This window comes from Macrobrachium nipponense, chromosome 21, assembly GCF_015104395.2.
Source record: "Macrobrachium nipponense isolate FS-2020 chromosome 21, ASM1510439v2, whole genome shotgun sequence".
In the NCBI taxonomy this organism is placed as follows: Eukaryota; Metazoa; Arthropoda; class Malacostraca; order Decapoda; family Palaemonidae; genus Macrobrachium; species Macrobrachium nipponense.
In genome coordinates, this window is record NC_087212.1 from 6,332,862 (window position 1) to 6,359,758 (window position 26,897).

The 26,897-nt window shown below is 36.7% G+C and overlaps 1 protein-coding gene and 1 long non-coding RNA gene across 4 annotated transcripts in view; one reads left to right on the forward strand and one right to left on the reverse strand.

Moving 5' to 3' along the window:
* The window catches only part of LOC135197745 (uncharacterized), a 64,709-nt gene that overhangs the window by 36,890 nt on the left and 922 nt on the right, over positions 1 to 26,897 (forward strand). Inside the window, exon 2 of the long non-coding RNA XR_010310650.1 lies at positions 26,440 to 26,742. This is a non-coding gene — a long non-coding RNA (uncharacterized LOC135197745). The remainder of the gene's footprint in view (positions 1 to 26,439; positions 26,743 to 26,897) is intronic.
* On the reverse strand, positions 3,375 to 26,658 carry LOC135197744 (transmembrane protein 198-like). Of its 3 annotated transcripts, none has more exons than XM_064224801.1 (6): positions 26,460 to 26,658; positions 15,216 to 15,456; positions 14,060 to 14,222; positions 13,426 to 13,585; positions 13,056 to 13,189; positions 3,375 to 8,161 (listed from the first exon to the last, which is right to left on the reverse strand). In XM_064224801.1, exons 1-6 carry the CDS (start codon positions 26,656 to 26,658, stop codon positions 7,958 to 7,960), a joined length of 1,101 nt encoding a protein of 366 aa, XP_064080871.1. In that variant the 3' UTR covers positions 3,375 to 7,957. The 3 variants fall into 3 exon arrangements, 1 of the variants encoding a protein (XP_064080871.1); XR_010310649.1 differs by having other exon boundaries at positions 8,025 to 8,161; positions 12,823 to 13,189; XR_010310648.1 differs by having other exon boundaries at positions 8,026 to 8,161; positions 12,935 to 13,189.

Sequence of the window (26,897 nt, forward strand, 5' to 3'; positions counted from 1 at the left end):
ATCTCTTGCATCTACATGTCATTTAGGATTTCTGTGATGATTCCTACCATATGAACGCTATTGCTTCTTAAATGGTCTTATCTAGAACAGCATACCATAATATGCTCAACAGATAGGGCACTTTTACAGTAGCCACTCCCTGGGGCACTGGCTCTTACTGAAATTCTATTATGGATTGATCTAGTACAATATACTACTGAATTCTAAGCGGGTCAGATTTATTTCAGACCAGTCCAAGTTATAACAGATCCCCAGAGGACTGTTTTCCCTCAGATTTTAATTTTTCTTCCCTTGCTAGGGGCAGTGCCATTGCTGTTGATTTATCTAAAATATGACTTTTCATGAAGTTAATGTAAACATATCTGAAAATCATGTCGCTGATAGTCAGTATGCGTATGGCACGTTTTTCGTTAAATAATGTTGGTTATATTCCAGAAGAATTTGAGTTCCTTTACTGTTGCACTTGGGGATGATTGCTCCCTCTTAGACCCCTTGCTACACCTTTGGTCGGTGCAAACTTTTTTTTTTCACCTATATGTTCACTATCATATTCTCAGAATTTTCATTTCTTAGGGGTGATTTTTCTCTATACTTTAAGGTCATACTATGCTTATTTCTGGAATAAACCAAGGAGGTATAATAGGATGACTTACTTTGGAAAGATTCAGATCTTGCTCTAAACCTTAAATCATATTCAGTTAAAATCTTGAAGGCTAGACTTTGAACTTTTCAGTTACTTGGTGTACTAAAAATTCAGTTCATACCTTCGTAAATCAAATGACAGTTTATGTGAATCAACATAAAAGTTCTCAGCAGGTGAAGAAATGTACGCTTCTGTGCATGTTCTAAAGCTTTAAGCTTCGCTGCTGAACCTAGCTTCAGCAACCAATTACAAAGTGATCCCATGGTTATGTGCTTGTACATCACCTGAGTTTTCTGTCATTGGGTACTCCAACCATGTCCCTGTGTAACTGCCTGCAAAAACATTTCTGTCAGTTTGGAGTTTCATGGGCATTGCAAGGATTCAGGTTAGTTCCAGGATGCCCCTGCTGCTGTTGTGTACCCTTGCGGTGTTCAGCACAGCAGGTTGAGGGCTTACTTGGTGTGGGAGGGAGGGAGCAAGAAGGACTTGGCTATATCAGTTCCCCGTATCAGATGCTCTCGCCCAGTCTGGGTGACCCAGAACATCGAGCTCATGTTGGAATTGAGGGAAGAGGACATCTGGGACAGAGTCAAGGACAAGGTCTGGCAGGAGGAGGTTGATGGTATTTGTGTTTGGTTGTTCGTTCGTGGACACCTTTATATGAGATTTAGACATGTCAACAGTACTCTTCATGTAGGCACCTTCGTGTATTATAGTACTGTATGGTTGTTAATCCACTGCTCCTCCACTCGGGAGGGGATTTTGAGCATTAAAATCTCTATGGAATAAAAATGGGTTGGGAAGTTTAACCTTAAAGGGGTGAACTTCAGTATATAGAGAGGTATATTAGGGTGCTCAGAAGTCAGTGTGATCATAGAAATTCCAGGAACTTGATGTCCCTTCCATAGTTTTATGGGTTCACAAAATTTCTTTTCTGAAAATTCATGCAGACCTTTATTACAAATTGCTCCCATGCTATACTAATTGAAGTTCAAATGTTTCAGTGGTAACAGAAATGAAAAAACAAAAATGAAATATCACCAGATCTTATGATACAAACTTTCATTAAAATCAATTTACTTTAAGGTACTGTAATAAATATCCTGCTCACTTTCGGGTGATGCTTACTATTGCCAAATAGATTTTTGACCAATTTTTTCATGGTTTACTTATTTTATGTAAATGATATTCTTTTGTTGGATATTTGGTTAATAAAATAACAAATTTTCTAGTTTCTGGAGGGTCAGTTTGTTGAGATAGGACAGAGCACAAGGAGAACAACATACTCATCTACATGGGCTACTTTAATTCTGTGATTGAGGAGGCATGCTGTCCATCTTCTCTTCACCCTCCTTCAAATTTTAACGGTAATCTAATATATATATTCAACTAAGCATTGATATTGTCAACAGAAGGTCCCTCTTGACATAGGAAGAGAAACTGGAGTGGGGAAGGGAAGAGTCTAGCTAATCTAAACTACTTTGGACCAAATTATGTTTTGGACTTACATAGCTGCTTTCTACAGCGGGCCCAGTACTTGACAGTTGGCTAGAAGTTTTGTGGATTTATGGCTCAAAGATCACTGATGTAGACTTATGGGATGGGTGGGTAACAGTCCTTTGCCAAAGTAAAATTAGAGTATATTTTTATATACTTTAGAAATGCATTTTTGACCTACGGTTATAAGACCAGGGTTGACTGTACCAAGTAATGATATGTCAGAAGTATAAATTACATGGTACTCAGAAAAGGGAAACTGCATACGTAACCATGTAAAGAATGGTACTAAAACAATATTGATGTTGTTGATTTCTCAGTTATCTGCTCTTTGATTACCAGAGGATTTATAGCAATCCAAAAATATGCAGATCTGAAGACAGACCACTGTTGCCATCTTGGCAGGACTCATCAAATATTACAGATCTTATGTAATTTCTACTTCACACCTTTGGTAATTCAGCAGTCATTATCTAATTCATGTCTTTTGTTAGTTAGCAGACAGATACAGATTTTACACTACACTATATTTGTAAGTGATTACATAATAAAAATATGAAATGTTATTCCATATATATAAAAAACTAAAACTAAAGAGGTCAACCAGATTGCTTGCAGGAATGTGATCAGACCAGAGACGATAAAGTATGTAGGCTAAGATGACATGCCGTCACCTGTGGTCATTCATTTGTTTTGAAACATTAGTCCAAGCTCCCTGCTTGAGACAACTACCGCGACCTATAATTCAAACGGCCTACGTGATCTGTAATGTGTCTCATTTTGTATGAATGTTCATATGTTCGAGCTATTGTCTGCTTCCTTTATGACTTGTAACCGAGATGGTAGTCAAAACATAACAGAATTAGCCATCATCGTTGGCAGAAGCGATCAAGCCATCGTCATTGGCAGACCTGTACCACCGTGTCTGATATTCATCATGTAATCTCAGAAGAATATATGTATTTTTATACTTCGTGTTTTCTACTAGAAACCTCACATCAGAAAGAAGAGATCATCATGAGTTTAACACATCTTCGTCATAACCAAAGAAGATAATACCGACTTTGTAAGTGATCTACAAACCCCAAGAAACTCCAATGAGTATGGAAGTGCATAACCATCCGACTTAGCGTAAGATTATCGCAAGTCTAACATTACCTCATAGGGCGCCTTATTATACAAGGCAACAGCCCTAATATATTTAGTAAAACGTCTGGGTAAATAAAAATTTGGATTAAAACATTGTTATTATTGAAAGAGCACATGATGTGGTACAGTACAAATACCTGCTCCTGAAGAATTGCACATATTAGCTTGTAAGAAATGGTTACATGACTTACACATACTGACTCTCAAGTTATACAAAACTGTGTTCCGTTATATAAACTTTACATTTATATCTAGTGACATTCCAAGAACAGTCTTGAGTAATGGCTAATATTTACAGTGACCAAAAGGAATTTCAGATGACAAGATAGAAGACAAGACATAGTTACTGTTTGCAACTCAGATTTGTGCTTTGCAGCTGGTAATCTTGAGCTAACCACAGTTATGGTTAATACATTATGATTACATGACCAAGAGAGATGCCAGAGTCCCTCCTGACTAATGAGACATATAGTACAGTATTCCTAATCAATGGAATGGGTGAAAGATGTAAGAGATGTGCATCAAAAAGGATGTCGGCTCCTCAGTGAAGCTTTGGCTGCACCCCCAAAATACATATTTACATTAATAACAAAATTCAGGTGAGAGCATATTCCTACAAAACATCACAAAAGCATACAAGGTAGATATACTGGACTAAATACAGTATTACATCTACTGGTCAAGCATAAATCTCCAAACTGAAATAATATCAAAGAAAAAAAAATAGACAATTTAGAGGAATACTTGAAAACAATGCAATTGATTGTGGTTTCTGTTTTTGATGATCATTGCAGATTTAGAAAAAATTTTCTTGGCAGGTACAGGGACGTTTATGTTTAACAAGAGAGATAAGGCTAATACTTGAGGGATTACGTCTTTCAGTATTTCAATGGTAAAAGGAAAAACCAGACATTTACAAAGAAAAAAATTAGCTGTATGCTTAAAGCTTAATATTTATAAAAAATCACATTAAAGGACAAGCAGCTAACTTGGGCTCAAATATCAAAATTAAATTAACAAAAATACCTATCCATTCTTTCTGACTTTCATGATCATCAAGGCAACAACTATCTAGCCATGGATGATGGATTGCATTGAAAACAATTGACTGTACTGTATTTCAATTGTGTGTTTACTAACACTTGCACATCCATCATGATTCATTATCTGATAATCAACAATGAAGCACCAATAATAAAAGTATATTTCTTACATATAAGCCAGCATACAAAAATGTTAAATCAGTAAATGCACCAAATCAAATTAAGTTTGGTACCCTTCAAATTAAACGCTGGCTATTCACCCTTTGTCTCATTATTATATACGTATGGCAGTGACAACCCCATAATCCTCTAAAAGAATGAAGATAAGCGTAAAAACTGTACAGTTTGTCTTACCCTTTGAGGTCCATTTAATATCACCTGTTTGGTCATCAGCCTAATTAGTTTTCAACGAGAAAATTATAAACACTTAAGTATACAATCCATGAAACTTGGACACAAATGTGTATAAGCTGCATACAGGGCCATTACATTTACTTTATACAATTCAACAAACTTTTTTAAAAAGCTTTTATGTAAGATTTCTATAGCAACCTAACTCAAATATCTAAAACCAAAGACTCATTCTAGGGGATGTAAAATACAATTCGGTAAAAATAAAAATAAAAATCTTTAACTTGTTTACTTGAGAAAAATACCCAGTTCTCTGAAAACAATTAGTAGTGGTATTTGTACTTCTAAAACAATGCTAACATTCTAAATGCAACCAAAATCATTGACCAGACCACTGAGATCTGGATGCATCATTAAATTGAAAGAACATATTTTTGAAAGCCTTCAGGAATGATTCTTTATAATGACAATATGGCAATGTAAAAATGTAGAATTCCTCGGTTTATAAGGATCCGACATTTAGAAAAGGTTTTAAAAATGGTTTTGCTACAATGCCTTTATGTATGCCACTACTATTAACTTGGCCATATGGCATTCAATAGGCTTTACATTCCCAAAGGTAATGAGTTCAAGGTTGGGTGCTCAAGATTTGACTCTGATCAGTCCATCAGTAAAACAGAAAAATTCTGCCTTTTTTCCAACCCAAGACTCTTATTGTTGAATCTCTGAGAGGAACAGCTTAATCATTACCTATGAAATAAGGTTGTTCTCATTACATTTCTTACAGTACTCAAGCAAAATATGTACTGCATTAGTGTAACTGCTTAAATAATGTAAATTTAGTATGTACGGACAAAATGCTGAAAAAATTTGACAACTATCATTCTGCACAAAATGAATACATTTCATAATGATTTTGACTATCTAATTAGTCATTCTTTCTAATGCAAGATAGAAACTGAAACAACTTTGACAACATACTTGCATATCTGGGGACTAACATAATGAAAAAAATGCTATTCACAAGTCTGATAGTGGCCACTACAGAAACCATAAAGGACCACAAAGGGTTAGTTAAACAGTCACAGAGATCCCTTCTAATATAAAAATAACACTTAAATCAATCTCCTTTTTTTGTTTTTGAGCTCGAGACATATCAAGTAATTTATGAAGTTGACTGTAGTTAAGTTTTATATTTACCCCTATACAAGTCCCAGTTTAGGATGATCTCCTCTGCAATGGAAAAACTTTGATTATGATTTTAATTTTCATAAACGAAAAGTTAAAAAAAAAACAACACTAGCATCATCAAAACTAAACCAGGCTGCAAAACATGCATTTCTTGGAAGGATAAACATTTAAAATAATCACTGATAATGGTAAACTCTGTATGAATTAAACCTTACATACACAACACTGATTTTTTTCTCATTAATACATGTACCAAAGTTTTTTTTTTATATTCAATGTAATTGTAAACTGTTGGCATAATACTGTCATTCTTCTTCTGAACTATGGTTGGTTTTGTAAATTATCTGTGAAACTTGCTAAATGCAAGGAAATTTTGAAAAAGACACTTGCAAGAAAAGTATGGATTAAATTGGATAAATCCATAGCTATGATAAAGGCATATGTAATTAGTGCCTGATAATTAGTTAGAATGCTTCACTATAATAAAAAGCTCACATAATATAACAGCAAAAGTCAAATATTATTTTACTGTATGTTTATATACTGTATGTAAAAATAAGTAAAAAATAAACATCAAAATGCATGAGTTATAGAAAAATTATAGCCCTTATTGGTTGTCCTCAAACTGATTTTTTAAAAGAAATAAGAAAGACTGGGAGGTAAAGTACAGTAATCTACTCTAAGTACCTAGAGGAGTCTGAAGAAAATTACACACAATACTTTCCAAAACTATATTAATCTAGTGATTTTATGTTCCTTGTACCAGGTATTGTCTTTCTTTTCCCTGAATGATCAAAAGTGATGCTAGATCTCGTACATGTCTTAATGATGTCATGTAAAACTATTAAGCTGCTCAAAACTACTCCATGCTTCTCTTACAAATCAGGTAACGTACTTACCTGGAAAAAATGGAATAACTTAAGGTTAAATTCATAAATTCCCTCATTACGCCATGCCTACAAATAAATAGTTTCAGTACTAAAAACATAAGAGTAGGAAAAAATCAGAAGGGATGAAAAATCCAGTATGAAATACCACTAGGTTGCTCAACTGGAAAATATATACACTGCTACTTACAAGAATTTGTCAAAACATTAAAATACCTTAAATGATTACAATGAACACTCACAACAGTAGTACTGTTATACGTTATCAAAAACAAAAAAGGACTTTAAAGCCATTGCTAATGCCATCAGAGATTCATCAAACATTCTTTACAACTGCATTAATAACAATCCTATTTCTATAACTATGACAGAAAGACATGTGGCATACTTGTGCTGCTTACACTCTTCTTTCATGGTTGATTGAGCTTTCCAGAGGCAGTGCTATACCAATAGCTTGAGCCAGGAGTTTCTTCTAAGCAAGAAAAAATGGAATCTTTTTGGTTTTGCAAATCTTTGAGCTGTTCCAAAAGTACAGTACTGTACATTTTTACTAACCTTTGGAATGCTTGATACTTTGTCATACAGTACTTTTTAACTGGCTTTGAAGAACGTGATCACTTTATACTGCATATGTACACTAGTAGGTTTCTTGCAGTAAAAAAAAAAAAAGGCTTTAGACCAACACTACAGAACGGAAGTAGTTTAATCCAAGTGTCAATCTTGTCCCACCACTATTTTTTTCTTTTACAAATATTAAGAGATTTCCTTTCGTTAACTCACGTTTCTAAAACTGTTTTCATAAAATATGCTGTACACCTGGTTTAGGTTCTGCAGCTCAAAATTTATCTTTTTCTAACACTACTGAATCCATGGCATCCACATGTAATGAAGTTCTGCTTTAGTGGGCCAAGAAAAGACAACACTACTTGGGTTAATGGATATATGCCCAAACACACAAACGCACACTTTCCTATTGAGTATCACAAGAAGATCTGAATTACAGTACAACATAGCCTCCTCACTTATTATTTTTTACATGCGCACTTTATTGTAAATAGAAAGCATCTTTTACTTTATACAGAGAAGGCAATAGTATTTCATTCACATACACAGTACATGGCAACAGCAGTAACAAAAATTATATTTAGTTACATAATGGAAGTGTCTTTTTGATAAAATATTTTTATGCTCCAAAGCTAATGCATAGTAACGCGGGTAAGCCTTGGCGCTTCAGGTGGTGTTGGAGGAGGCTGTGATCCCCCTGTTTCATCCTCACTTTCTGTGAGAGGTGCCAGTTGCGACTGTTCAGGAGGTAACATTGTGGTGTGAGTTGAATCTGACTGAAGAGTTCCATTATCACCAGTTGGATAAGCCTTTCTCTGCAGGCTCTGTATATACTCCTGAGGGATTAAAGGGAAATCAAATGAGAATTTTTTAGATTAACAAATCCAACCAAGATAATGCTCATAAAAGTGAAAGGTTACTTATCTGTAGTGGCAGAAGAAAATATTCATTAATGGAATTAACCAATATGATTTTAAAAACCTTCTTTTTAAATAAATGACTTTTGAATGCAGCAAATGAATTTTTGAATGCAGCAACTAACAACTTGATATAGCCACCTTCTACAGTAGGCATAGGCAAGATAATTCAGAGAGAAATACTGTACAAAAATAGTAGGCCTGTTATATAGAAACTACATATCAGTTTATCCAAAGAATCTTGGCTAAAGGTGTTAGTGAAACTTACTACAAGTTAAGCAACTGTAGCTGATACAAGAGAAATAAAATTTTTCTTGGTTATTTTTAATGTAGTATAAAGAGGATTTCTAACTGCAGTTTCACATTTGTTAAAAATTTAGACAATTTTGATATTTACAGTACTTAACAGAATCAAGTACAAAGTATTAATTAGATCAAATTTCTGAAAACTAAGAACACACATAAGTGAATATAAATAAAATACTGTTCATTAATTGCACGTTAGATACTGTCCATTACACGTTAAGCTTCTTACAATGTGTTATTTAAGCACACTATGAGGATTCAGTAAATATATAATTTCTTACCAGTAAAATTTACAATAGCATACAATAATAGTCAATAAATTTCAGGTTTAGACTTATCATGGTAAATAGTCCCCTAGGGTGTGGACTTGTCCTTATTTTTTATATATGTTACAGTAGTTAGAAAGAAAATGCTAAGTACAGATCTGAGAAGCAATTCTAAGAGCTATTAGTCTGTGTCAGGATAGGTTCCATCAATGCGGATATCTAATGTGCATATCTCTTCCTAGGCTAAACTGGCCTGTTCTTTGTAAAGTTTGATTTAGCATCACAAATGACTACAGTACTCTCTTATAAATTTTAAATACTTAGCATTTTATTTCTAACTACTGTACCGTATATAAAATTTAAAAGAGAATACTGTAGTCATTTGTGATGCTAAATCAAACTTTACAAAGAACAGGCCAGTTTAGCCTAGGAAGAGATATACACATTAGTCATTGCCACACAGGACATACAGTTTATTAATACACTGCTAGAAAGGACGTACAGTGTATCAATGCAAGTCAGTAGTATTATTCACAGTTTGCTGGCATGCAACAGTAAACATTCTTGAGACCATATCATGCCGTACTACTCCAGTAAGATTTTTTCTTTTATCAATCTCCAATGACTGAATAGTATAACTGTAGTTTTGGAGTGTATGGAAATCAGTATTAGTACTCATTTTATTTCTCTTGTGTCAAAAACAAGAGTGAGAGCATAAACTAATGTACATTTAATACAAGGAGAGAGAAGCTAGTCATCTCTAATATATATCATCTGAAGCTTGAACAAGATAAGATGTCTTACCTCGATTTACCTACTTATTTTTTTATCATCAATCTCCTGATTTATATATTTGATTTTCCTGGTTTCAGCTTCCAGACTCCATAGAAATAACTTGCAGTACACAATGATACATAGAATAAAACAGGTACAGAAGACAAAGAATGTCAGAAGGTATGAAACAACTTTGACAAATCACAGTAGAACCCAAAACATCTACAATCATCAAGAGATAGGAAGGAGAATGCTGGATAAAAGCCTATTTTGAATCTGGCTCTGTTGCAAAAATTTAAAATAAAGGCACAGTCTTTGAAGTTCTAAAACAATATAATCTTTCAAAAGCTTCACTGATACTCATGCAACCTTCCAAAAACACCTCATTCACTCAGCTCAAGATAGTGAATTAATATGTTCCACCGCAAGCTCTCTCAAAGGGATGTACAGTATGTATTGTAAAATTCTTAATGAACATCACACTTGAATTGTAAGGAAGTTTTTGCTGAATAATTTCATGATTTTTAATGATAAAAATATAATGCACAACAGCCTGACAATAATTTAACTCACTCAATGGAATTAAATTCACAAATTTCCTTAAATTGCAAATAATACTTGTCCCATTACATATTAACTATTTTTCAAATGAACAACAATTTCAAGACATTTAATAAATAAATTAAATCTAGAAAAATTATGATCTTAAATCCCATCCACATTGAACTTTAGTGTTTTTATCAAAAGTGTACCTTGCTTTCCTTAGTAAATACATGAAAAAATATGTTCCATTGCCATTTTAAGGGTTATAGGAGAGCAAAACTTCCATTACATCATACAGGTACTGTATTGTCAAATATCGGATGACAAATTATCAAATATCACTAACTAACATTGTTTTATGTATTTTATAATGGACAATAATTTTGTTTCAGCAATGAATTACCTCATACGTCCCAGTACTTAGCCTTTGGCCAAAGTTCTGTATTCTATCTATCTATATTCATTGTGGAATTGTACAAGTTTGACTACAATTCCAAACAACCTTTTTTCCACTTGAATGGCTCATATTGCGCAGAGTACCCAAGTCATTGTCTATGTTGAGACCGAGGTTAAAATACTTGCATTGGCTCTACTGGTAAGGGGCTGTCAGATCCAATAGAAGGGGCCTCCACTGAAGGAAAGGAAGACATCTTAGCCCGACTTAAATTCTGTTCTGGTAATTGATATGAATGGAATGAGACCCAAACATGAAGTCATGATTGGGAGGTGATAAAGGTGATTGCATGCAATCATCATCGAACTACGGTGAGCAGGAATGCACACTGCCTATCCTAAGTCAGTCTGCACCAAGCTGTGCATGGTCCAGGGTAATGCCAGGGCATGCACAATCTGACTAACTGAGCAAACGGAGCTGGTGCAACACACAGAAGTAAGGCTATTTCTATAAAAGTACGCAGACATGTCGTGAGTATGGCTTGGGACCAATTGTGGCAAACGTGGACAGCTGACACAATTAGGGGTTCTGTGAAGTGCAGACTCTTCCTTACACACTTCTGAATAAACACAAACCAAGGCAGAATCAAGGTTGGTCTGCTCTCCCAAGGAATCTGGAGAAAGGCATTACGAGTGACCAGAAATAGAGTTGCGTATGGGCAGATCCATACAACGGAAGTCAGTCCTGACCAAACCTGTGAACCAAAGGACCTGTCTCTTCCAGCTCTTGAATAGGTACTAGGATTACTGTTGTAAGAATACTTGCTAGCCTTTTCCAGGCTTTCTTCTTATGCTTCCTACAGCCTTCAAAGGAGGACAAGGAAGAGGACGGCAATGAGGAGGAGGAAACGGCACAAGAGTGCTTCCTTGACTGCCCCTGAAAAATGGTCACCTCAACACATTCACAAACAAGGCAGACATCCTCAAAGGGACAGAAACAGGAGCTCTTGAAGCATCTGTAGCAGAGGCAGCAAGTATGTATATCAGCAGATCTGCAGGCAAAATCTTAAGAGGAAGCCAAAGCTAGTTTGTTGGATTATGAAACACTATTCTTTAAAAAGAACCTTTTGGCTGAAACCAAATGCTGAAGGCATTCATTAAAAGTAGAGAATAATGGTTAGCTTATTAAAAGTACAGCAAAGCACTTTCCTAACTTCAGATTAAATGGTCATTTGTCTCTTCACAATAACTCCATGTAGCATATAACAATAAGATTTCAGGCAGTTTTATGTGGATCTCAAATGGAATTTATAATAATGAATAACATAGAATTTTTAACTTACATAGTATACTATGCATTGTGTTTTGCAATATTAGGTGTTTTATTTTATTCCATGAGTAGTAAAATAAACAACTATGAATGGGATAGCATAAAAATTTTGACCTTTGTCATTAAACTTGCATGTTCATTTCTGAAAAGGTGGTAAGTATATCTTTGTGCATTTCAAAAGTACAATACATTTCAAAACATCAATAAACGACTTATTTTCACAGTCTTGTGGAGAGTACCACTAATCTTTTGTCCATGTACACTAAAGCAATTATATATTGTATGGTAAAAAATAAAGGATATAGTAACATAATTTCAGTGTGGCATGAGATATCGACTCAAGTTAATGATCAAATATATGTAGACCCAAAATAGAACTAGAACTATGATTTAACCAGAATGGATGAAATATCATTTAAGTCAAATGGCATAGTGTACCACGTATGAAATCACTGATTGAAATATTATATGATCTTACATCAACAACTACATTACATTCATCTTTATTATTTTCCACTTAGAAACTTGTGCAAATAGAGAAAAAATGCAATGCATCCATCAAAATACTGTAATAATAACTGCTTGGATTCCATGAAAATTGCAAACATGCATCAATTACAAAATTCAAAAAAGGCAGATCTTCAGTGATAAATATTCTGAGCAAAGAAAAATTAAATAAATTTCAGTAGAGTATTTTACCAGAATTACACCATAATGCATATCATTGTGCATTCTTCAGTTCCTAAAATCAAGCACAGTACAGAATCTCCCTAAAAGAGGTTATAAATCAAGAGCTAAGTGTGTATTATGAGATGTTCTTGCACCAGTCACTCAACAATGCACAACACTTGCAGAGCAATATAAAGAATAAAAGCATCACATTGACAGCAGAGGAGCCGTGAGAGAGCAGCAGCAATTTAGAACAGAATTCAGATTCTATTCAGAGCCAACTGAGCATTTTAACTCACACAAATACAGAAGGAAGTTGATCTGTACCGCATCAAGGAAGTTCACATAGACTGGAGAAGGAGGCAGAAGGCAGTAAACAGACGTTTTACACGAGAGGACAACAATGCATACCTGAACACTTGCACTAGATGGCACAATCACCAGTTAGTCCCACCACCACGTATCCGCCAGACAGACACTGCTAAGCCTCGCTAACAGTGGTATATCTGAGATCGGACACTGGCATATTCACCTGGCTGATGATGTCTCCATGAGCAGTACGAACTTGATAAAGGTATCTGTACTTCTTCTGCCGCATCTCAGCTCTGGCCTCTCGACTCCTCATTCGCTGGAGGTTGACACTCCTAGACTTTTTGGAGGGTACCACTAAAGGAAACAAGATTTAGTGCATTAAAGAAAATACTGATTTGAAAATTGGTTACTACAATACAATTATTACTTTATCATATTACTCAATTCCTTCAAAGATTTTTTTAATGTTGACAATGCATTTCAACAATAGGTTTATAATGTTTAGTTATAATAATTGCAACAGCAATATATAATTCAGTTCCTTCATGCACTAATAAACTGTTAGAGAGGGGACTGGACAGTAAACATACGTTGCTGATGATAGATGCCCCTGCCTGTGATCCTCCATTGAGTTAGACTTCCAACAATCACCATGAAAGGCCAAACACCAAGAATCATCCAAGAAAACCAACAAGGAGGATCACTTTCCACAGCCTTTAGTCGCTCCTCAAACCAACGCACCATCAGGAACTGTGGGTAAAAAGTCATTATTAATACACCGAAGAAAAACTACTACTATTAACTAAGGCTAAAAATGTAACAGTAATAGCTTGCCCTTTCCCTTTGAGAAGGACTGAATTACATAACAAATGCTGAAAACATTACAGAAAACCCCCAAATTTATAAAATGGGATTTAGGTAAGTACTGCTAAACCAACCCAAGACCACTGATTGGTCAGAATTTCACTTAACCTTGTCTTTGAAGCAAGTTTGTTAATCTATAAAACCTTACCAATTAATGCAGGGTATGCATTTAACTCTTGTGTTCCTAGTGCTACGAAAAGAGCTTTTCAGGAAAAAAAAAACTTGAACATTCCCATTATTTAAAATTGGGTTTAGTCAGTTTTATAATACATCCCCTACTGCCCTAAACAGTGTGACTGACATTTCTACACCAACTTAAGGCTAATGTATAAAATGAAAATGGAAGAACATGCAGTTTACCTTCTCTATAAAGTAGTCGAGGGTGGCAGACATAATAGCTCCACCACTAATGGCTGTACCCAAAATGGTGAGGCCCTTTTGGAAATATAGGGTCATAATTGCTAATAACAATCCGGCAGCCAAAAGGATACCAACGACTAGCCACACGCTGCTTGGTATCCACCTGAAAGATAAATGTTTTGAAAACTCTGGAATATCAACAATTTCAAACCTATATACAGGGCAATGAGGAATACTATTTACCAGATTGTGTAATGTAAACAAGTCAGTTGTTTAAGGCATTCAAGAAAGTGTCAGGAAGAACAAAGAGGGCAGAACATTTCTTTTAATAGGATTTGCTAGGACACTTTACAATGTTAACAATAGCAGTTTAATAAATGGAAAAAACTCTAATGCTAACATTAAACATCCCCTCCCCAATCTCTTTCTGCTACTTTACATGTACATTTAGGACCATTTTCCTTGAGACTTTCTCTCAAGGAACTAGACATCTGAATGATTTTTGTTGTACAAAGGCCCTTAAAAAGTTTGTAAACCAATGGGCACTCAAAAAATGCACTTATGTGAGTACAAAACTGGTCAAATAAATGTTTGATTTTGATTAGATAGTTCTCTTTAACAGAAATTTGCTTGGCACAAGTGCATTCCCCAAGGGTGTCAACTGAGCGTCTGCATTACTTGTTCTACCCTACACTTTATCTGGGAGCTAAGATCTAGATCATAGTTGCTAGGAAGTAGAATTCATAGCAGTTCAGCACTTAATCTAATATCAATTTGCAATAAAATCAACTGGTTAAAAACAGCCATACAATGCTATATCTGAACACAAGCTAAGTATGAGCACTAGTCATAAACATATGAGTAAAACTTGCCCAAGCTTGTAATATACAGCATAGATATTTCTAAAGGGAACTAAGGCAAGGAAAGAATTACGAAAATAAATAAAAATCAGCTCAGGCATAAAATATTTCATGAAAATGCTCCCTTTGCAGTTCAGCCATCGTTTCTGAAATTAATTCAGTGTGATCCTAAGAGCTTGAACTCGCCTCCTGGAATTCTATAAAACTGTCATTTCTGAAACAGTCAACATGAGAATATTTCAAATAAAATAACTGTTGAATACATTAAATTCGTAAAAAAAACCACTGATCCTTACCAGTTGTATGCTATGGCAATGCCCGCTATGCCCAAGAAAAGACCAGTATGTAAGCCAGTCATGAATAGGCCTACGTACTGCACAAGCATGGTGATGAGGCCGAACATGACGCCGGCTCCCAAAGCCACGCCTGCATTGCCCATCATGGGCAAGAGGTCCTCGCTCAGACATATAAGGTAGACGACGACCGATGCGAAGATGAATCCGGTCAAGAACATCACAGCTTTGAAGCATCTATATCCTGTTAGTGATAAGGTGAGGTAAAGTAATCAGATCATTCATCGTTTTTAGGTGTAACTAATCAGCACTGCTAAGAGAGAGAGAGATGACATTATCATGGGACATGAATCTTTTTGCCAACCTTTGGCATAATTCCCTGATGTAATTTTTATTTATGTTCAAGGTATAAATCTGGAATAAACATACCGCCTTTATCAACTGCCATTACAGTATATTAATTAATGCACAGCAAATTCATAATATATGAAAAGAAATCTTTTCCTGATAAAATATAGTTGTAATAATTGGAAATGAGTCTAAGGTACCGACTGAAAAAGCACACCAGAAAGTATCTTAGTGAAATATTCAATACATGTCCGTAGATTTTATGACGCTACCTTTATGTTATGCACTTGACAATCTAGCGATTTTACAACAATATGTTAAGGTCTATGCACTAAGCTTAATTGCGCGCCTCAAATCACACTTTTCTTGTTAATCAATATCGCAAGGTTCATCATTCAAACTATTAAAATCGATCTCGGAATCAATTCAACACTAGCGTTAACTCACTTCCGATTCTTGTCTGAAATGTGAATCTCTTGTGGAATCGATTCATTTAACCTTGCACAAATACGACTGAATAGAAATCTGCATCGTAACAAAGTCAGTTTACAACAGATGCAAATACGCCATCAGACTAAACATATTTTCATTTTCCCGCACAAGGTACAATTTACAAAGAATGAAGTGACTTATCATTTTTACGTTGAGAGAATCTTGTTGTCATGTCTCCACCCAGGCTTCTTACACCCCCCCCCCCCCCCCCCCCCCCCCCCCCCCCAACAACACCTGGAACAGGCCCACTAGGGACGATACAACAGCGCCGTACCCAAAACGAACTTGTAGCCTAGTTCTCGAAATCATTTCCCCTTCCCCCTACCTCCCCCAAACCCCCAAGAGCAAAGCGAGAATATTCTTATTCCACACAAAGACGAGAAATCCTCGGGTCTACCTCTGGGTGCCTTGGAAACGCGAGCATCGTCCGTTTGGAAATGTCAGGAATATCCACGGCCGCTGAATCGAGGAAGCTCGGAAATTTTCCGTGAAAGGCCATTTATTTTTGCCAATGTCACCTGCATGATGTAGAGTAACTAAGGACGCATCTTAATACGCCTTGCATATCAACATGGTGCGTCAAAACATACAAATATTAAATGTGTCTTCCCTTTGTTCTCTCTACTGCCCTTGTAGCACTTGTGTAATACGTATATCTTATGTATATCTACCCCGCAGATATAGAAATGCTGCTGCTGCGCTCTCTCTCTCTCTCTCTCTCTCTCTCTCTCTCTCTCTCTCTCTCTCTCTCTCATACAAAATCCACACAGGCATCACAATGACGTTCTTTCCACAGTGCTTGAAGACAATATCAACACAATGCTCCCCGTCTCTTTAAAGCAACACTACTGTTCCCTGAGCTAAGCGGTACTAGGGGAAATAACGGCCTTATATTTAACCCGATTTCTGTCTCGCAAATTCGGCGATATGTCTCACCGATGCTAAAATACACCAACATAGTAATTGCTGAGAATTTGTAGTACAGAACTTTTTAAAAACAGTTGTAACTTTCACTTTCTTTCAGGTGCCTCAAGTCATAAGGTCATTTGAAGTAACGAAAGAACACAAAACTACACTAAAGTAATTTTTGGAACAGTGAATCTCTTGATTTCTTACCTCAACGTTATCATTTCGTGTACAGTTATTGCCGAGCTCTATCTTAGACTCCTTATTTTGGAGTACAACGTAAGCAATTAAAAGATAGATAATTATGAACAAACTTTTTGTTGATGTGTAGAACTTTGTCGTTAATATATACTAAATAGAGAACTTTTATTCACCAAATATAATTCAATCCTACGAAAACATTCGACGTGATATCGAAATTGCAACTGCACTAAAGAATTATTATTATTATTATTTTTATAATTATTATTATTCATGATACCTAAAAGTTCATACGAGACAAGCCTAAAAAACCATAAACTTGCAAAGGAAGCATCCACAGTAAATAAATAAAAAAATTGTGAGAGAAGAGCAAGAAATAAAGATCAACAAACACGTAAATATATATACATACAAAAGCCACACTGACTGTTCAAAAAACAATGGCAATGGTTCATAGAGCTTTCAAAGTATTACGCGGAACCTTTTTTTTTTTATTACGATCAAAACCACTGTTTCGGAAATTCAATTAAAAGAAATCTGTAACAAATTAAACTTCCATTTGCGAGCCAATTGGTCCATTTATCTTGTATAAAACAAAAAGAATATAAAGGATAATATTTTTAATATACAATAACTCCCTATTAGCTTCTTCGGCCTTATTGTGTGACTCGGTGCCGCTCATCATGTAATGCCACATAATAATAATAAAATAATAATAATATATTATTATTATTATTATTATTTATTATTATTATTATTATTACGGGAACTTAAATTAAGCTTGTCTTTGACTTAGTATCAAGGGTTTTCCAATTCAAAGTGGGACGAACATAGATGATGACAGGGGCTTCACAATTTGGTAGGAAGCACACGCTCGCCAAATACCTATTAATTATAAGCTTCACGTGAAACACTGAAAGCAATGAAATATATTGAGCTTCAAACGTTTTAGCTTTCCGTTTCTTTACAAACGATGTGTACACTTGGTTTTTTTAAATCCTATTTTCCTACCTCCAACTTTGTGTCGAAAGAAATCTGACGAAGAGTCGAGTATCGAATTTATCATTGAAAATACAATGAAACGAAGAGCCCAGTATCGAATTTATAATTGACAATACAATGAAACGAAGAGCCCAGTATCGAATTTATCATTGAAAATACAATGAATCCCAAATTCTCAAAACTGAACCTACCGGCAAACATTCCCCAAAATTACTTATCTTTAGCTTCAACATAAGTAAGCCTTTTTTAGCTGCTCTACAGAATACCCTAGTCGATCTGGAATGATATTCAACAGCAAAATACGTCTCTAATTATCTTTTCATGGACAAAATCGAATCCACTTCCCAACAATTCCATGATTATCTACTTAAAAGGGTGCCTGGGAAAATACAAAGGCATCGGGAGACATTCTTCAAAACAACCGCCCACTTTAACGCAAAAATCCAATCCTTCACAGATTGCTCGATCTCCTGCCTCCAATATTTCATCTGGTATCACGGCATGACTGAGCGACCCTCAAACGAAAATGTTAAATCAGTCTTCAGTTTGCAAAAAATGAAAGGGAGTTTTAGATGCGTTAAGAAAGGCAATATTTCCATTGGTTAAATAAAGGGGAAATTAATCTTACATGGGAGGAACTAACGAAAACATTTACTTGGGGTCGTGAGTTTACACAACCAAAATTTCAAGATATTAAATCTTATAGGGGAAATCTGAAATGAAAATCTATTTTAAGATGGCAAAAACAGGACACCTTTCTATTTTATTGCAAGTAAAGGCAACTTTGATCTTTGCACTGATACTGCCAATCCGGTGGTCCGAAGTTCGAATCCCGGCTCGGCCAACGCGGAATCAGAGGAATTTATTTCTGGTGATAGAAATTCCTTTCTCGATATAGTGTGGTTCGGATCCCACAATAAGCTGTAGGTCCCGTTGCTAGATGACCAATTGGTTCCTAACCACGTAAAAAAAAAAAAAAAATCTAATCCTTCGGGCCAGCCCTAAGAGAGCTGTAAATCAGCTCAGTGGTCTGGTAAAACTAAGATATACGTTTGCACTGATAAATGTCTGCGTATTGCTAAAAAATTAACTTTTGCCTTAATAATCGTTAGCACTGCTCCTCCATTTGACTTTTGCTAGCGACCCTCATTGTAATATCTAATGAGGTCGACTTCACTCAACTGGGTCATCTTTAATTTATAATACATCTCAAGTGTCCTCTGGTAATCACCACAACCTCTTTTCATATCTAAGCCAAACTATAGTGACCAAACCCACAATCCCTCAAAAATCCCAAAACTCGTAAGTCTGACATACGACCTCACCTGTTTAGAACCCACTCAGAATTTTATAGCCCCCAACAAAGTTGATAATAAAATTAACATATTAAACAAACGCAATATAATTTATAACTAATGAAGAACTAAATAAAAAATCTGTAAGAAACCCTGACTAAAAAAATAGTTTTATCTGAAATTACGGACGAAGCACTACTGTTATCGAAAATGAAAATTAAACCTTAGCAGGTCTTAATTATTTTAGCAGCCCACTATACATAGGTGGAAACCATCTATCCATCTTTTTAACGCTAGTGTGAAGATTGAGTTACAACAACAATATCATCCAAGCCTGTTCTGTCATCTCCAAAGGTCTGCTGCTGCCTTTCCTCCCTTCAAACAAGGAACGGTGTAACGACGTAGATTCCCCACAAAGCACCTAGGCAGCGATTCCGTTCTCTGAGCAAAACTTTAAAATTCAGTGGCTGGGGGGGAGGGGGGTGTCTCAGGGGCGCTTGTGTGGGGGAGGAGGAGGAAGAGGTGGTGATTTGAGGAGGAAGGGGAGGGGGAGGCTGGGAAAGAGGGGATCTGCCTGTCTGTCGCGTTTTCTGTGGAAGCTTATTGATCTCCGGGTCTGACCGACCGACTTTCCCGCCATACTAAACTTAGAGCTGCTGAGTTCTTTGTTGGCGGGATGGGTACATCATGCTCCTACGCCTCCGTCGTCGTCATCCATTTCTCAGCACACAGCTCTCTCTCTTCTCTCTCTCTCTCTCTCTCTCTCTCTCTCTCTCTCTCTCTCTCTCAATCTTTGTTCATTCATTCATCGTCGTATTTAGTTCGCCAATGACTTCCACATTCGGCCATTCCACTTCCTGGAATGTGAGGATGATCCCACCCCCCCCCCCCCACAAAGACGTTGTGTGCAAACAAGATTCCAAAAGGGGCATCTTCTTCTTACGGGGTACTTAGAAGTAGGCCATATTGAAAAAGATGTGTGGGAAAAGAGATTCCATGCCGAGATTCGGACCTCACCCAGGCTATTTTTACCTTAGGAAAACTTCTTCTTCCCAGAGTCTATTAATACCTATGGCAACCAGACTGGACACCACCACCACCATCATCATCAAATACGCATCATCAATTCTCTCCCTCGACTTCCTTCTTCTCTTTCATTTTCCGCCACTGTCCTTATGTGTACGTGGCACACTGCCTTACATTTGTTAGGCTATTAGGGGGAAATTAGGCCTAACTATTCTTTGTGCTCTCCTGGCTTTGTGTCGTTTATTCCAGTGCCATGCAAATAAAAGAAAAAAAAATCATTAAGTGGCTGCTGTTGGACTGGGAGGAAGGGGGAGGGGTGGGGGTTACGAAAGTTTTTGTTGCAGTTCGCCCCCCCGCAAAACCCCTTCCCCAATCCGAAGAGGAAACTGGGTCAAGGAGGTTGGGAGACTCTCTCTCTCTCTCTCTCTCTCTCTCTCTCTCTCTCTCTCTCTCTCTCTCTCTCCATCAACGTGCACGAAAAACAGCCGATTGCCGACCCATTTTTCGTGTTCGTCGTTGTCCTTTAAAGGGAAAGTCGTTAACTTCGCGATTTTAATTTTGTCTTTCTTACTATCTCCAACATTAATGGAAGATAACAAAGATGAACAAGAAGAATTCTAATCATATAGATATTGATGACTAATATACGTATATACATACACACTCCCAAACCCTTTGTCCTTTGCACAGCCCACCGTTTTCCAGGATAAAAATATATTCACTTATTGACAGAATTTCAGTGTTTTAAATGAGTGGAAATCGTCCAACAGTTTACGTAGATTTTGCGCAATGACTGTACAATGGCGAGACACAGATACGGAAATATTAATTTTTTTTCCAGCACCTTGGGTATGCGGAACTGATTTTCGCATTATTAACATTATTATTATTACTATTGCAACTACAATTATAATATAGTAACAGAACATTGCAGTATCAGTATTTTTGATAACCCGATATGATTGGAAAATCAACACAGATTTCGGCAGATTAGCCTTTCTTATTCTTTTGCATCATAAAAAATGTCTTTAAATCACTGGGTAGCTACATGAGACCTTAGGATATGGGGAGGGGGAAGGAGAGAAAGGTGCACTGATATATATAGAGGGCCCTTTGGAACTTTTGTTCCTCAATCATGGTTCAGTCAAAACTTCACACTCATAACATTAACAGATATAATACACAAATATCACCACTACTGTCACTATAATAATGCAATATACTTTGCAAACACCTGGATCATCATACTAAGTAGTAGTATATTCCCTTCTTCTCTAGAAGTTGTACAAATTAGCGTTTTAATATCACAAGAGATTCATAAACAGATCTTCAACGACAATTTCACACTCATTCAGTGATGCACACCCATATAAAAATTATACACAAGAAAGATATCTGATTATTCCTCCACAAACCAACTTATTTGAAAGCTGGAATTTCCCATTTAAACTGCCACTGCTAACGTTAGTGTAATACAAAAACATCTGATGCAAATATCTTGTATATTATCAAATGATTATTTTACAAAGAAAGTTTTACCTAGACAGACAAGGTCATACATAACTAGAACGTATTCTTGATTGGTAAACAAAAGATCACATGTTGTCTATTAGTTCTTTTGTTATATACTAATCTCTCAATCCTCTTTTTATTCTAATATGCCTTCTATCTCAGCTGGTATATTACGTCTAACCCGAAACAAAGGCCAAGTATGCTAGTACGGTTCAACTTGTAAAAGGAAACAAAAATAAACGTTTTTATTACCAAGTCAACCAAAGTTTCTCCCTTATTGAATTACCTGGAAAAACTCAGGGAAGAAACTCATTGAAAAAAAAATCATACAAAAAACCCCCTCCTTCTCCCAGGTCACGTGACTTCCAGACTCCAGATAAAAAAAAAGGAATCCACTGAAAGAAGCCAGAGGGACGCTTCAAGGGTATCGCCACGACCACCTCGAGTGCCACTCGAGGGCAGGGTAACACTCCGTAGACGGGGCACCAATTTTGGCTAAGGGCCTCGTCTAGGATGATGATGATGCGTCACTATTCCGAAACTCTTTTTCTCCGCCCTCAGAAAGGATTCTCGGGCGAGCGCAGAGACGCCTTGTCACAAAATACACATTTTCTCCCGGCATAAAAGGCGAGAGATGTAGAACACGAGAGACAAGTGGGATACAATGTAGCAACATGCATTAAAAAGTGAGAGAGAGAGAGAGATGCAAGGCAGCTTTCCATCCTCATGATAAAGAAAACTCGGACGGTATACATGGAAGTCCAGTGTTTAAACGGTCGTTATGCAGAATGGATGCATTAAAAACTCATGACACAAGGAGGTTTCTGGAGAAACATGGGGCGTCATTTAACAAGATAAAGTTACTGAGAGAGAGAGAGAGAGTCCTCCAAAGCACTAAGACACAGTGGCACACATATACCATGGCGGTATTAAGGGTGAGTGGTCCAATGGGAGAAGCCCCTCACCCGGGCACACACTCATATGAAGGTGGTGGCGACGGGCGGTACACGAATCGAAGTACGAGATTACATATGAGGAGGGATGGGCACACCTGCTGCTGCTGCGCTCTTGGGAATCTGAGGTTAAAATATCAATAACAATAGGTGTGGGGGGAGTGATATGCACTTACAAAAACTTTCTGGTTTTTAATTATGATTTGCATGAAAAGCTGTAGATGGGTGACACCGGTTGTTGGCGTTGCAAAGAAAGATTCACGGACTTTACTGTCATGTATGGTTCCGATTCCTCGCAAATAAGAAAGCGATGACATGAATTCGGCTTCTTAAAATATATATAGTTAAAAACTGACAGTTATGCTTCCTTTGTTTTAAAAGAAACAGGCACTAGTCTCCGTCAGCAGACTATGTTTGCAGTTTCAAATGCATGTGGAGGTGAAGGCCGAGCCTTATTCACTACATGTATTCTTAAGCCACTTGACCGCTTACCCTTTCTTTGTTTTTCAGTTTTGTACATTGTGTTCAATATTTACATTTCTTATTCATTTCCACATTTGTATACCTTGTGACTCCCTCCTCAAAGGAGGAGGTTACTTTAGAGAGTAACCTTCAGGTGAACAGCAAGGCTTTCCTTAAAAAAAAGGTTGCTGGCCAGGTGCTAGTCTAAACGAGGAGAAAACTTCAGGCCGTTTCCTGAGAAATTCAGTGCCTCAACTGACCTCAGTCAGAATTATGTGCCTGGTGGTCAATTGACTGTGGTGGCTTGCAACTGAGGTGGTAAGAGGTGAACACTCCGGCCATCCCTCTAAGGGAATGAGGTGTGTACTTAAAAAAAATAGTATCATACTGTCTGCGTGGCTGTACTGTCCAGTAGCATATTGCGATAATGGATTAGAAATAAAGCCAAACCTGGTCATGATTTACATCATGTCTTGATTTTCCCTGGTAGTCATGAGCGATGTAAAAAGCGTCTCAGAGTTATTATAATCATATATATATATATATATATATATATATATATATATATATATATATATATATATATATATATAATATATATATATTATTGTGCAAACTGAAGCAGAAAACAAACTTTGCAAGTCCCATTATCAAGTACAGAGAGACCAACTCAGCACCTTTATTCCACTGGGTTAGCATTAAGGATATCGACTCTCTCTCTCTCTCTCTCTCTCTCCTCTCTCTCTCTCGTTCATCGTTCCCGCTCTCTTCTCCTTCTTCTCTCTCTCCTCTCTCTCTCTATGTGGACGTATAAGCCGGGTGGGGATATTAAAGCTTGGTTTCCCTCTACACTATGATTGGAAAACACTCGAGGCGCAGCTGACCTAAATACAAAAAAGAAATTTGCTCAATTCTCTGCACGAAGAGTAGTTTTATGAACAACAGATTACCTACGGTGGAAAAATGTCTTTTATTGACGCCTTCACAATAACAGTAGCCATGGAATACTCAAGTGTCTGGTATAGAATTCACTTAAGATGCATTTTCCGTGAATGTGATATGGAAGAAACGTTTCTTCATAAACAATGAAGAACCGACCTTTAGACTAAGTAAAATTTCAACTGGGCAATAAAACCGTGGTTAATATTAGTTAAGCAACCACTTTAATAATAAAATAAGCTTGTCTTGCAAGGAAAGGCAAGTATACACCTCGTATAGTTTGCAAGATGTTCTGCGTATACAATACATATACATGAACTCTAAAAGAGAACCTTGTGTGGTTATCGGGACCCTGAAACACCCTTTGCTTGATCTTAATCAGAAAATCACTAGTTTTTCCTTGGAATGCAGAAATATATCTATCTTCTCATAGCTAAGAAATCATTTGGTAATTCGATTGATAATGAATGAGAACTCTCTTCCTTAATATATTTAGACCAAACGTCATTTTCGTTTTGCCAAAAACAGGTTAAACTAAAACCTACAGGAAGAGTCATATTCGACTTAATATGAAAAATACTCTAATACTTATGTTAATGCAGACGGCAGCATTCCAACCCTTTCCTTTAACTAACACATTTCATCAGCGTCACATCTAGTCCAAAATAATTCGACCCCAACACACTCCCGAAAGAACTGCCATATCATATGCAACATCTCACGGTCATTTCGTAGTAAACAACATGCTTGTTTTGCTGTGAGCCCAGTCATAAATGCGACCTAAATTTGAGAGGATAAAAATACCGAAGGCTCTTCTTCAACGCGCCCAGGACAAGGGTAAGCCAAAAAGATTCCACTTTGAAATACGATAATTGATGAATTGATGCAACCCGTCTTTTGTAAATATGTTCTAATGATTCGATTGTGTAACAATACTGATTAAGTGACCTTGAACAATACGGAGAAACACATTCTCTTTACAACAGATTCCCACTGTTTACATGCTGTGCTCGAGTCAGACACCCTTCGACAATTAATAGCCAATATTTAAAAGGGCAGGTGCAATAAACACACGCTCATAAACACACAAAAAGATTTAGTGATATCCAACAAAAAATCGTGCAATAATAAACTATTTTCTCGCTCTGTCAACGAAGATGTGAAACTACCATATAGGAAAATTACAACGCCACCAAAAACGTACCTCTGAAGAGGGACACTGGTTCATTAGGAGGCAAGGTTTAATGAAATCCCATTAAAGAGATAAAAAACTGCAAATAAATGTAGCAGAAGGATGCTCTCTCTGGCAAAACCCCAACATCATTCCGGTTAGGGAAACCAATAATAGCTTGGACGGTTATAAGATGAATGGCAACACAGAAAGTTAAGAAAAAATTAAATGGAGAGAGAGTCAACCAGTAAATTAACGTTCAGTTTATAAAAGGGTGTATAAAAATGATATAATCAAAGAGAAATATTACGACTGAACGGCAATAAAGAAATAAATTAAATCTATAAGAGGATAATTTGTTAAATCTATAAGAGGTTAATTTGTCAATCTGAGAAAGGCACAGGACACGAACAAGAAAATTCGTGTACAAGACTGACAAAAGATGTTGATGACGCAAACAATCTAAATCTTGTACATGAGTTGCATGCCATTCACACTGGCAACTGCACATGTGGGGAAAAAAATAAAAGGAGCAATAATTTTATTGCAGTCGACCTCCTCGCGTCAAAGTTACCATAATCCTTTCAATTTGCTACCTGTAAGTTTTTTCCACGCGTCAGTACATTCATTTACTAATCTATCTATGTATATTATACATTTTTTCCAGATTCCCTAGTTAATACATTTACATAAAGCTTCATTTGTAGTAACTTCTTTATTTTATGCCAATTTCATACTCACTTGTTTGCCTATTTACTTTAAATGGTTTCATCCCTTCGCCAAAATGAGTGTTTTCTACACAAGGACGTTCAGTTATGAGGCATCTTTCTTGGCATATTAATGGGCCTTTAGGCTTGCTCTCTGATCGATCATTACGTTATTAATAAAAAAATACTACACAGCACCTATCACGCTTTCAGCTATGACAAGGACGACTTACCAAAGAGGCTGTAGACGACGCCGAAGACGAGGAACATGCCGCTGATGACGGCCGTGACCACATGGTAGTCGTAGTCCAGGGTACGACATCGTTCCTCCAACGTTCTGTTGGAGCCCAAACCTTCACCTTCTCCTTCGACCCACCAAGGGTACTCGTATCCAAACCCGCCCCCGGGGTCGTCACCCCCTAGCCACGACATCCTGCACCCTGCGGGGAAAGAGAACCAGACAGTTGGCTTTGTGGGAAAATGTCAAATGAATGAAGGTTTAAAACTTAAAGGAACGTAAGTTACTTGTGCTTTTATCTGGAAATTCGCAAAAGCAAGCAGAAAGTGAGAGAGAGTGTGAGTCCATCGTACATCACTGTTTAAGTTATTATTAGAGCTTATACCTTATTAAAACATTTTTGTCAATTAATGCACCAACAGCATCATCTTTT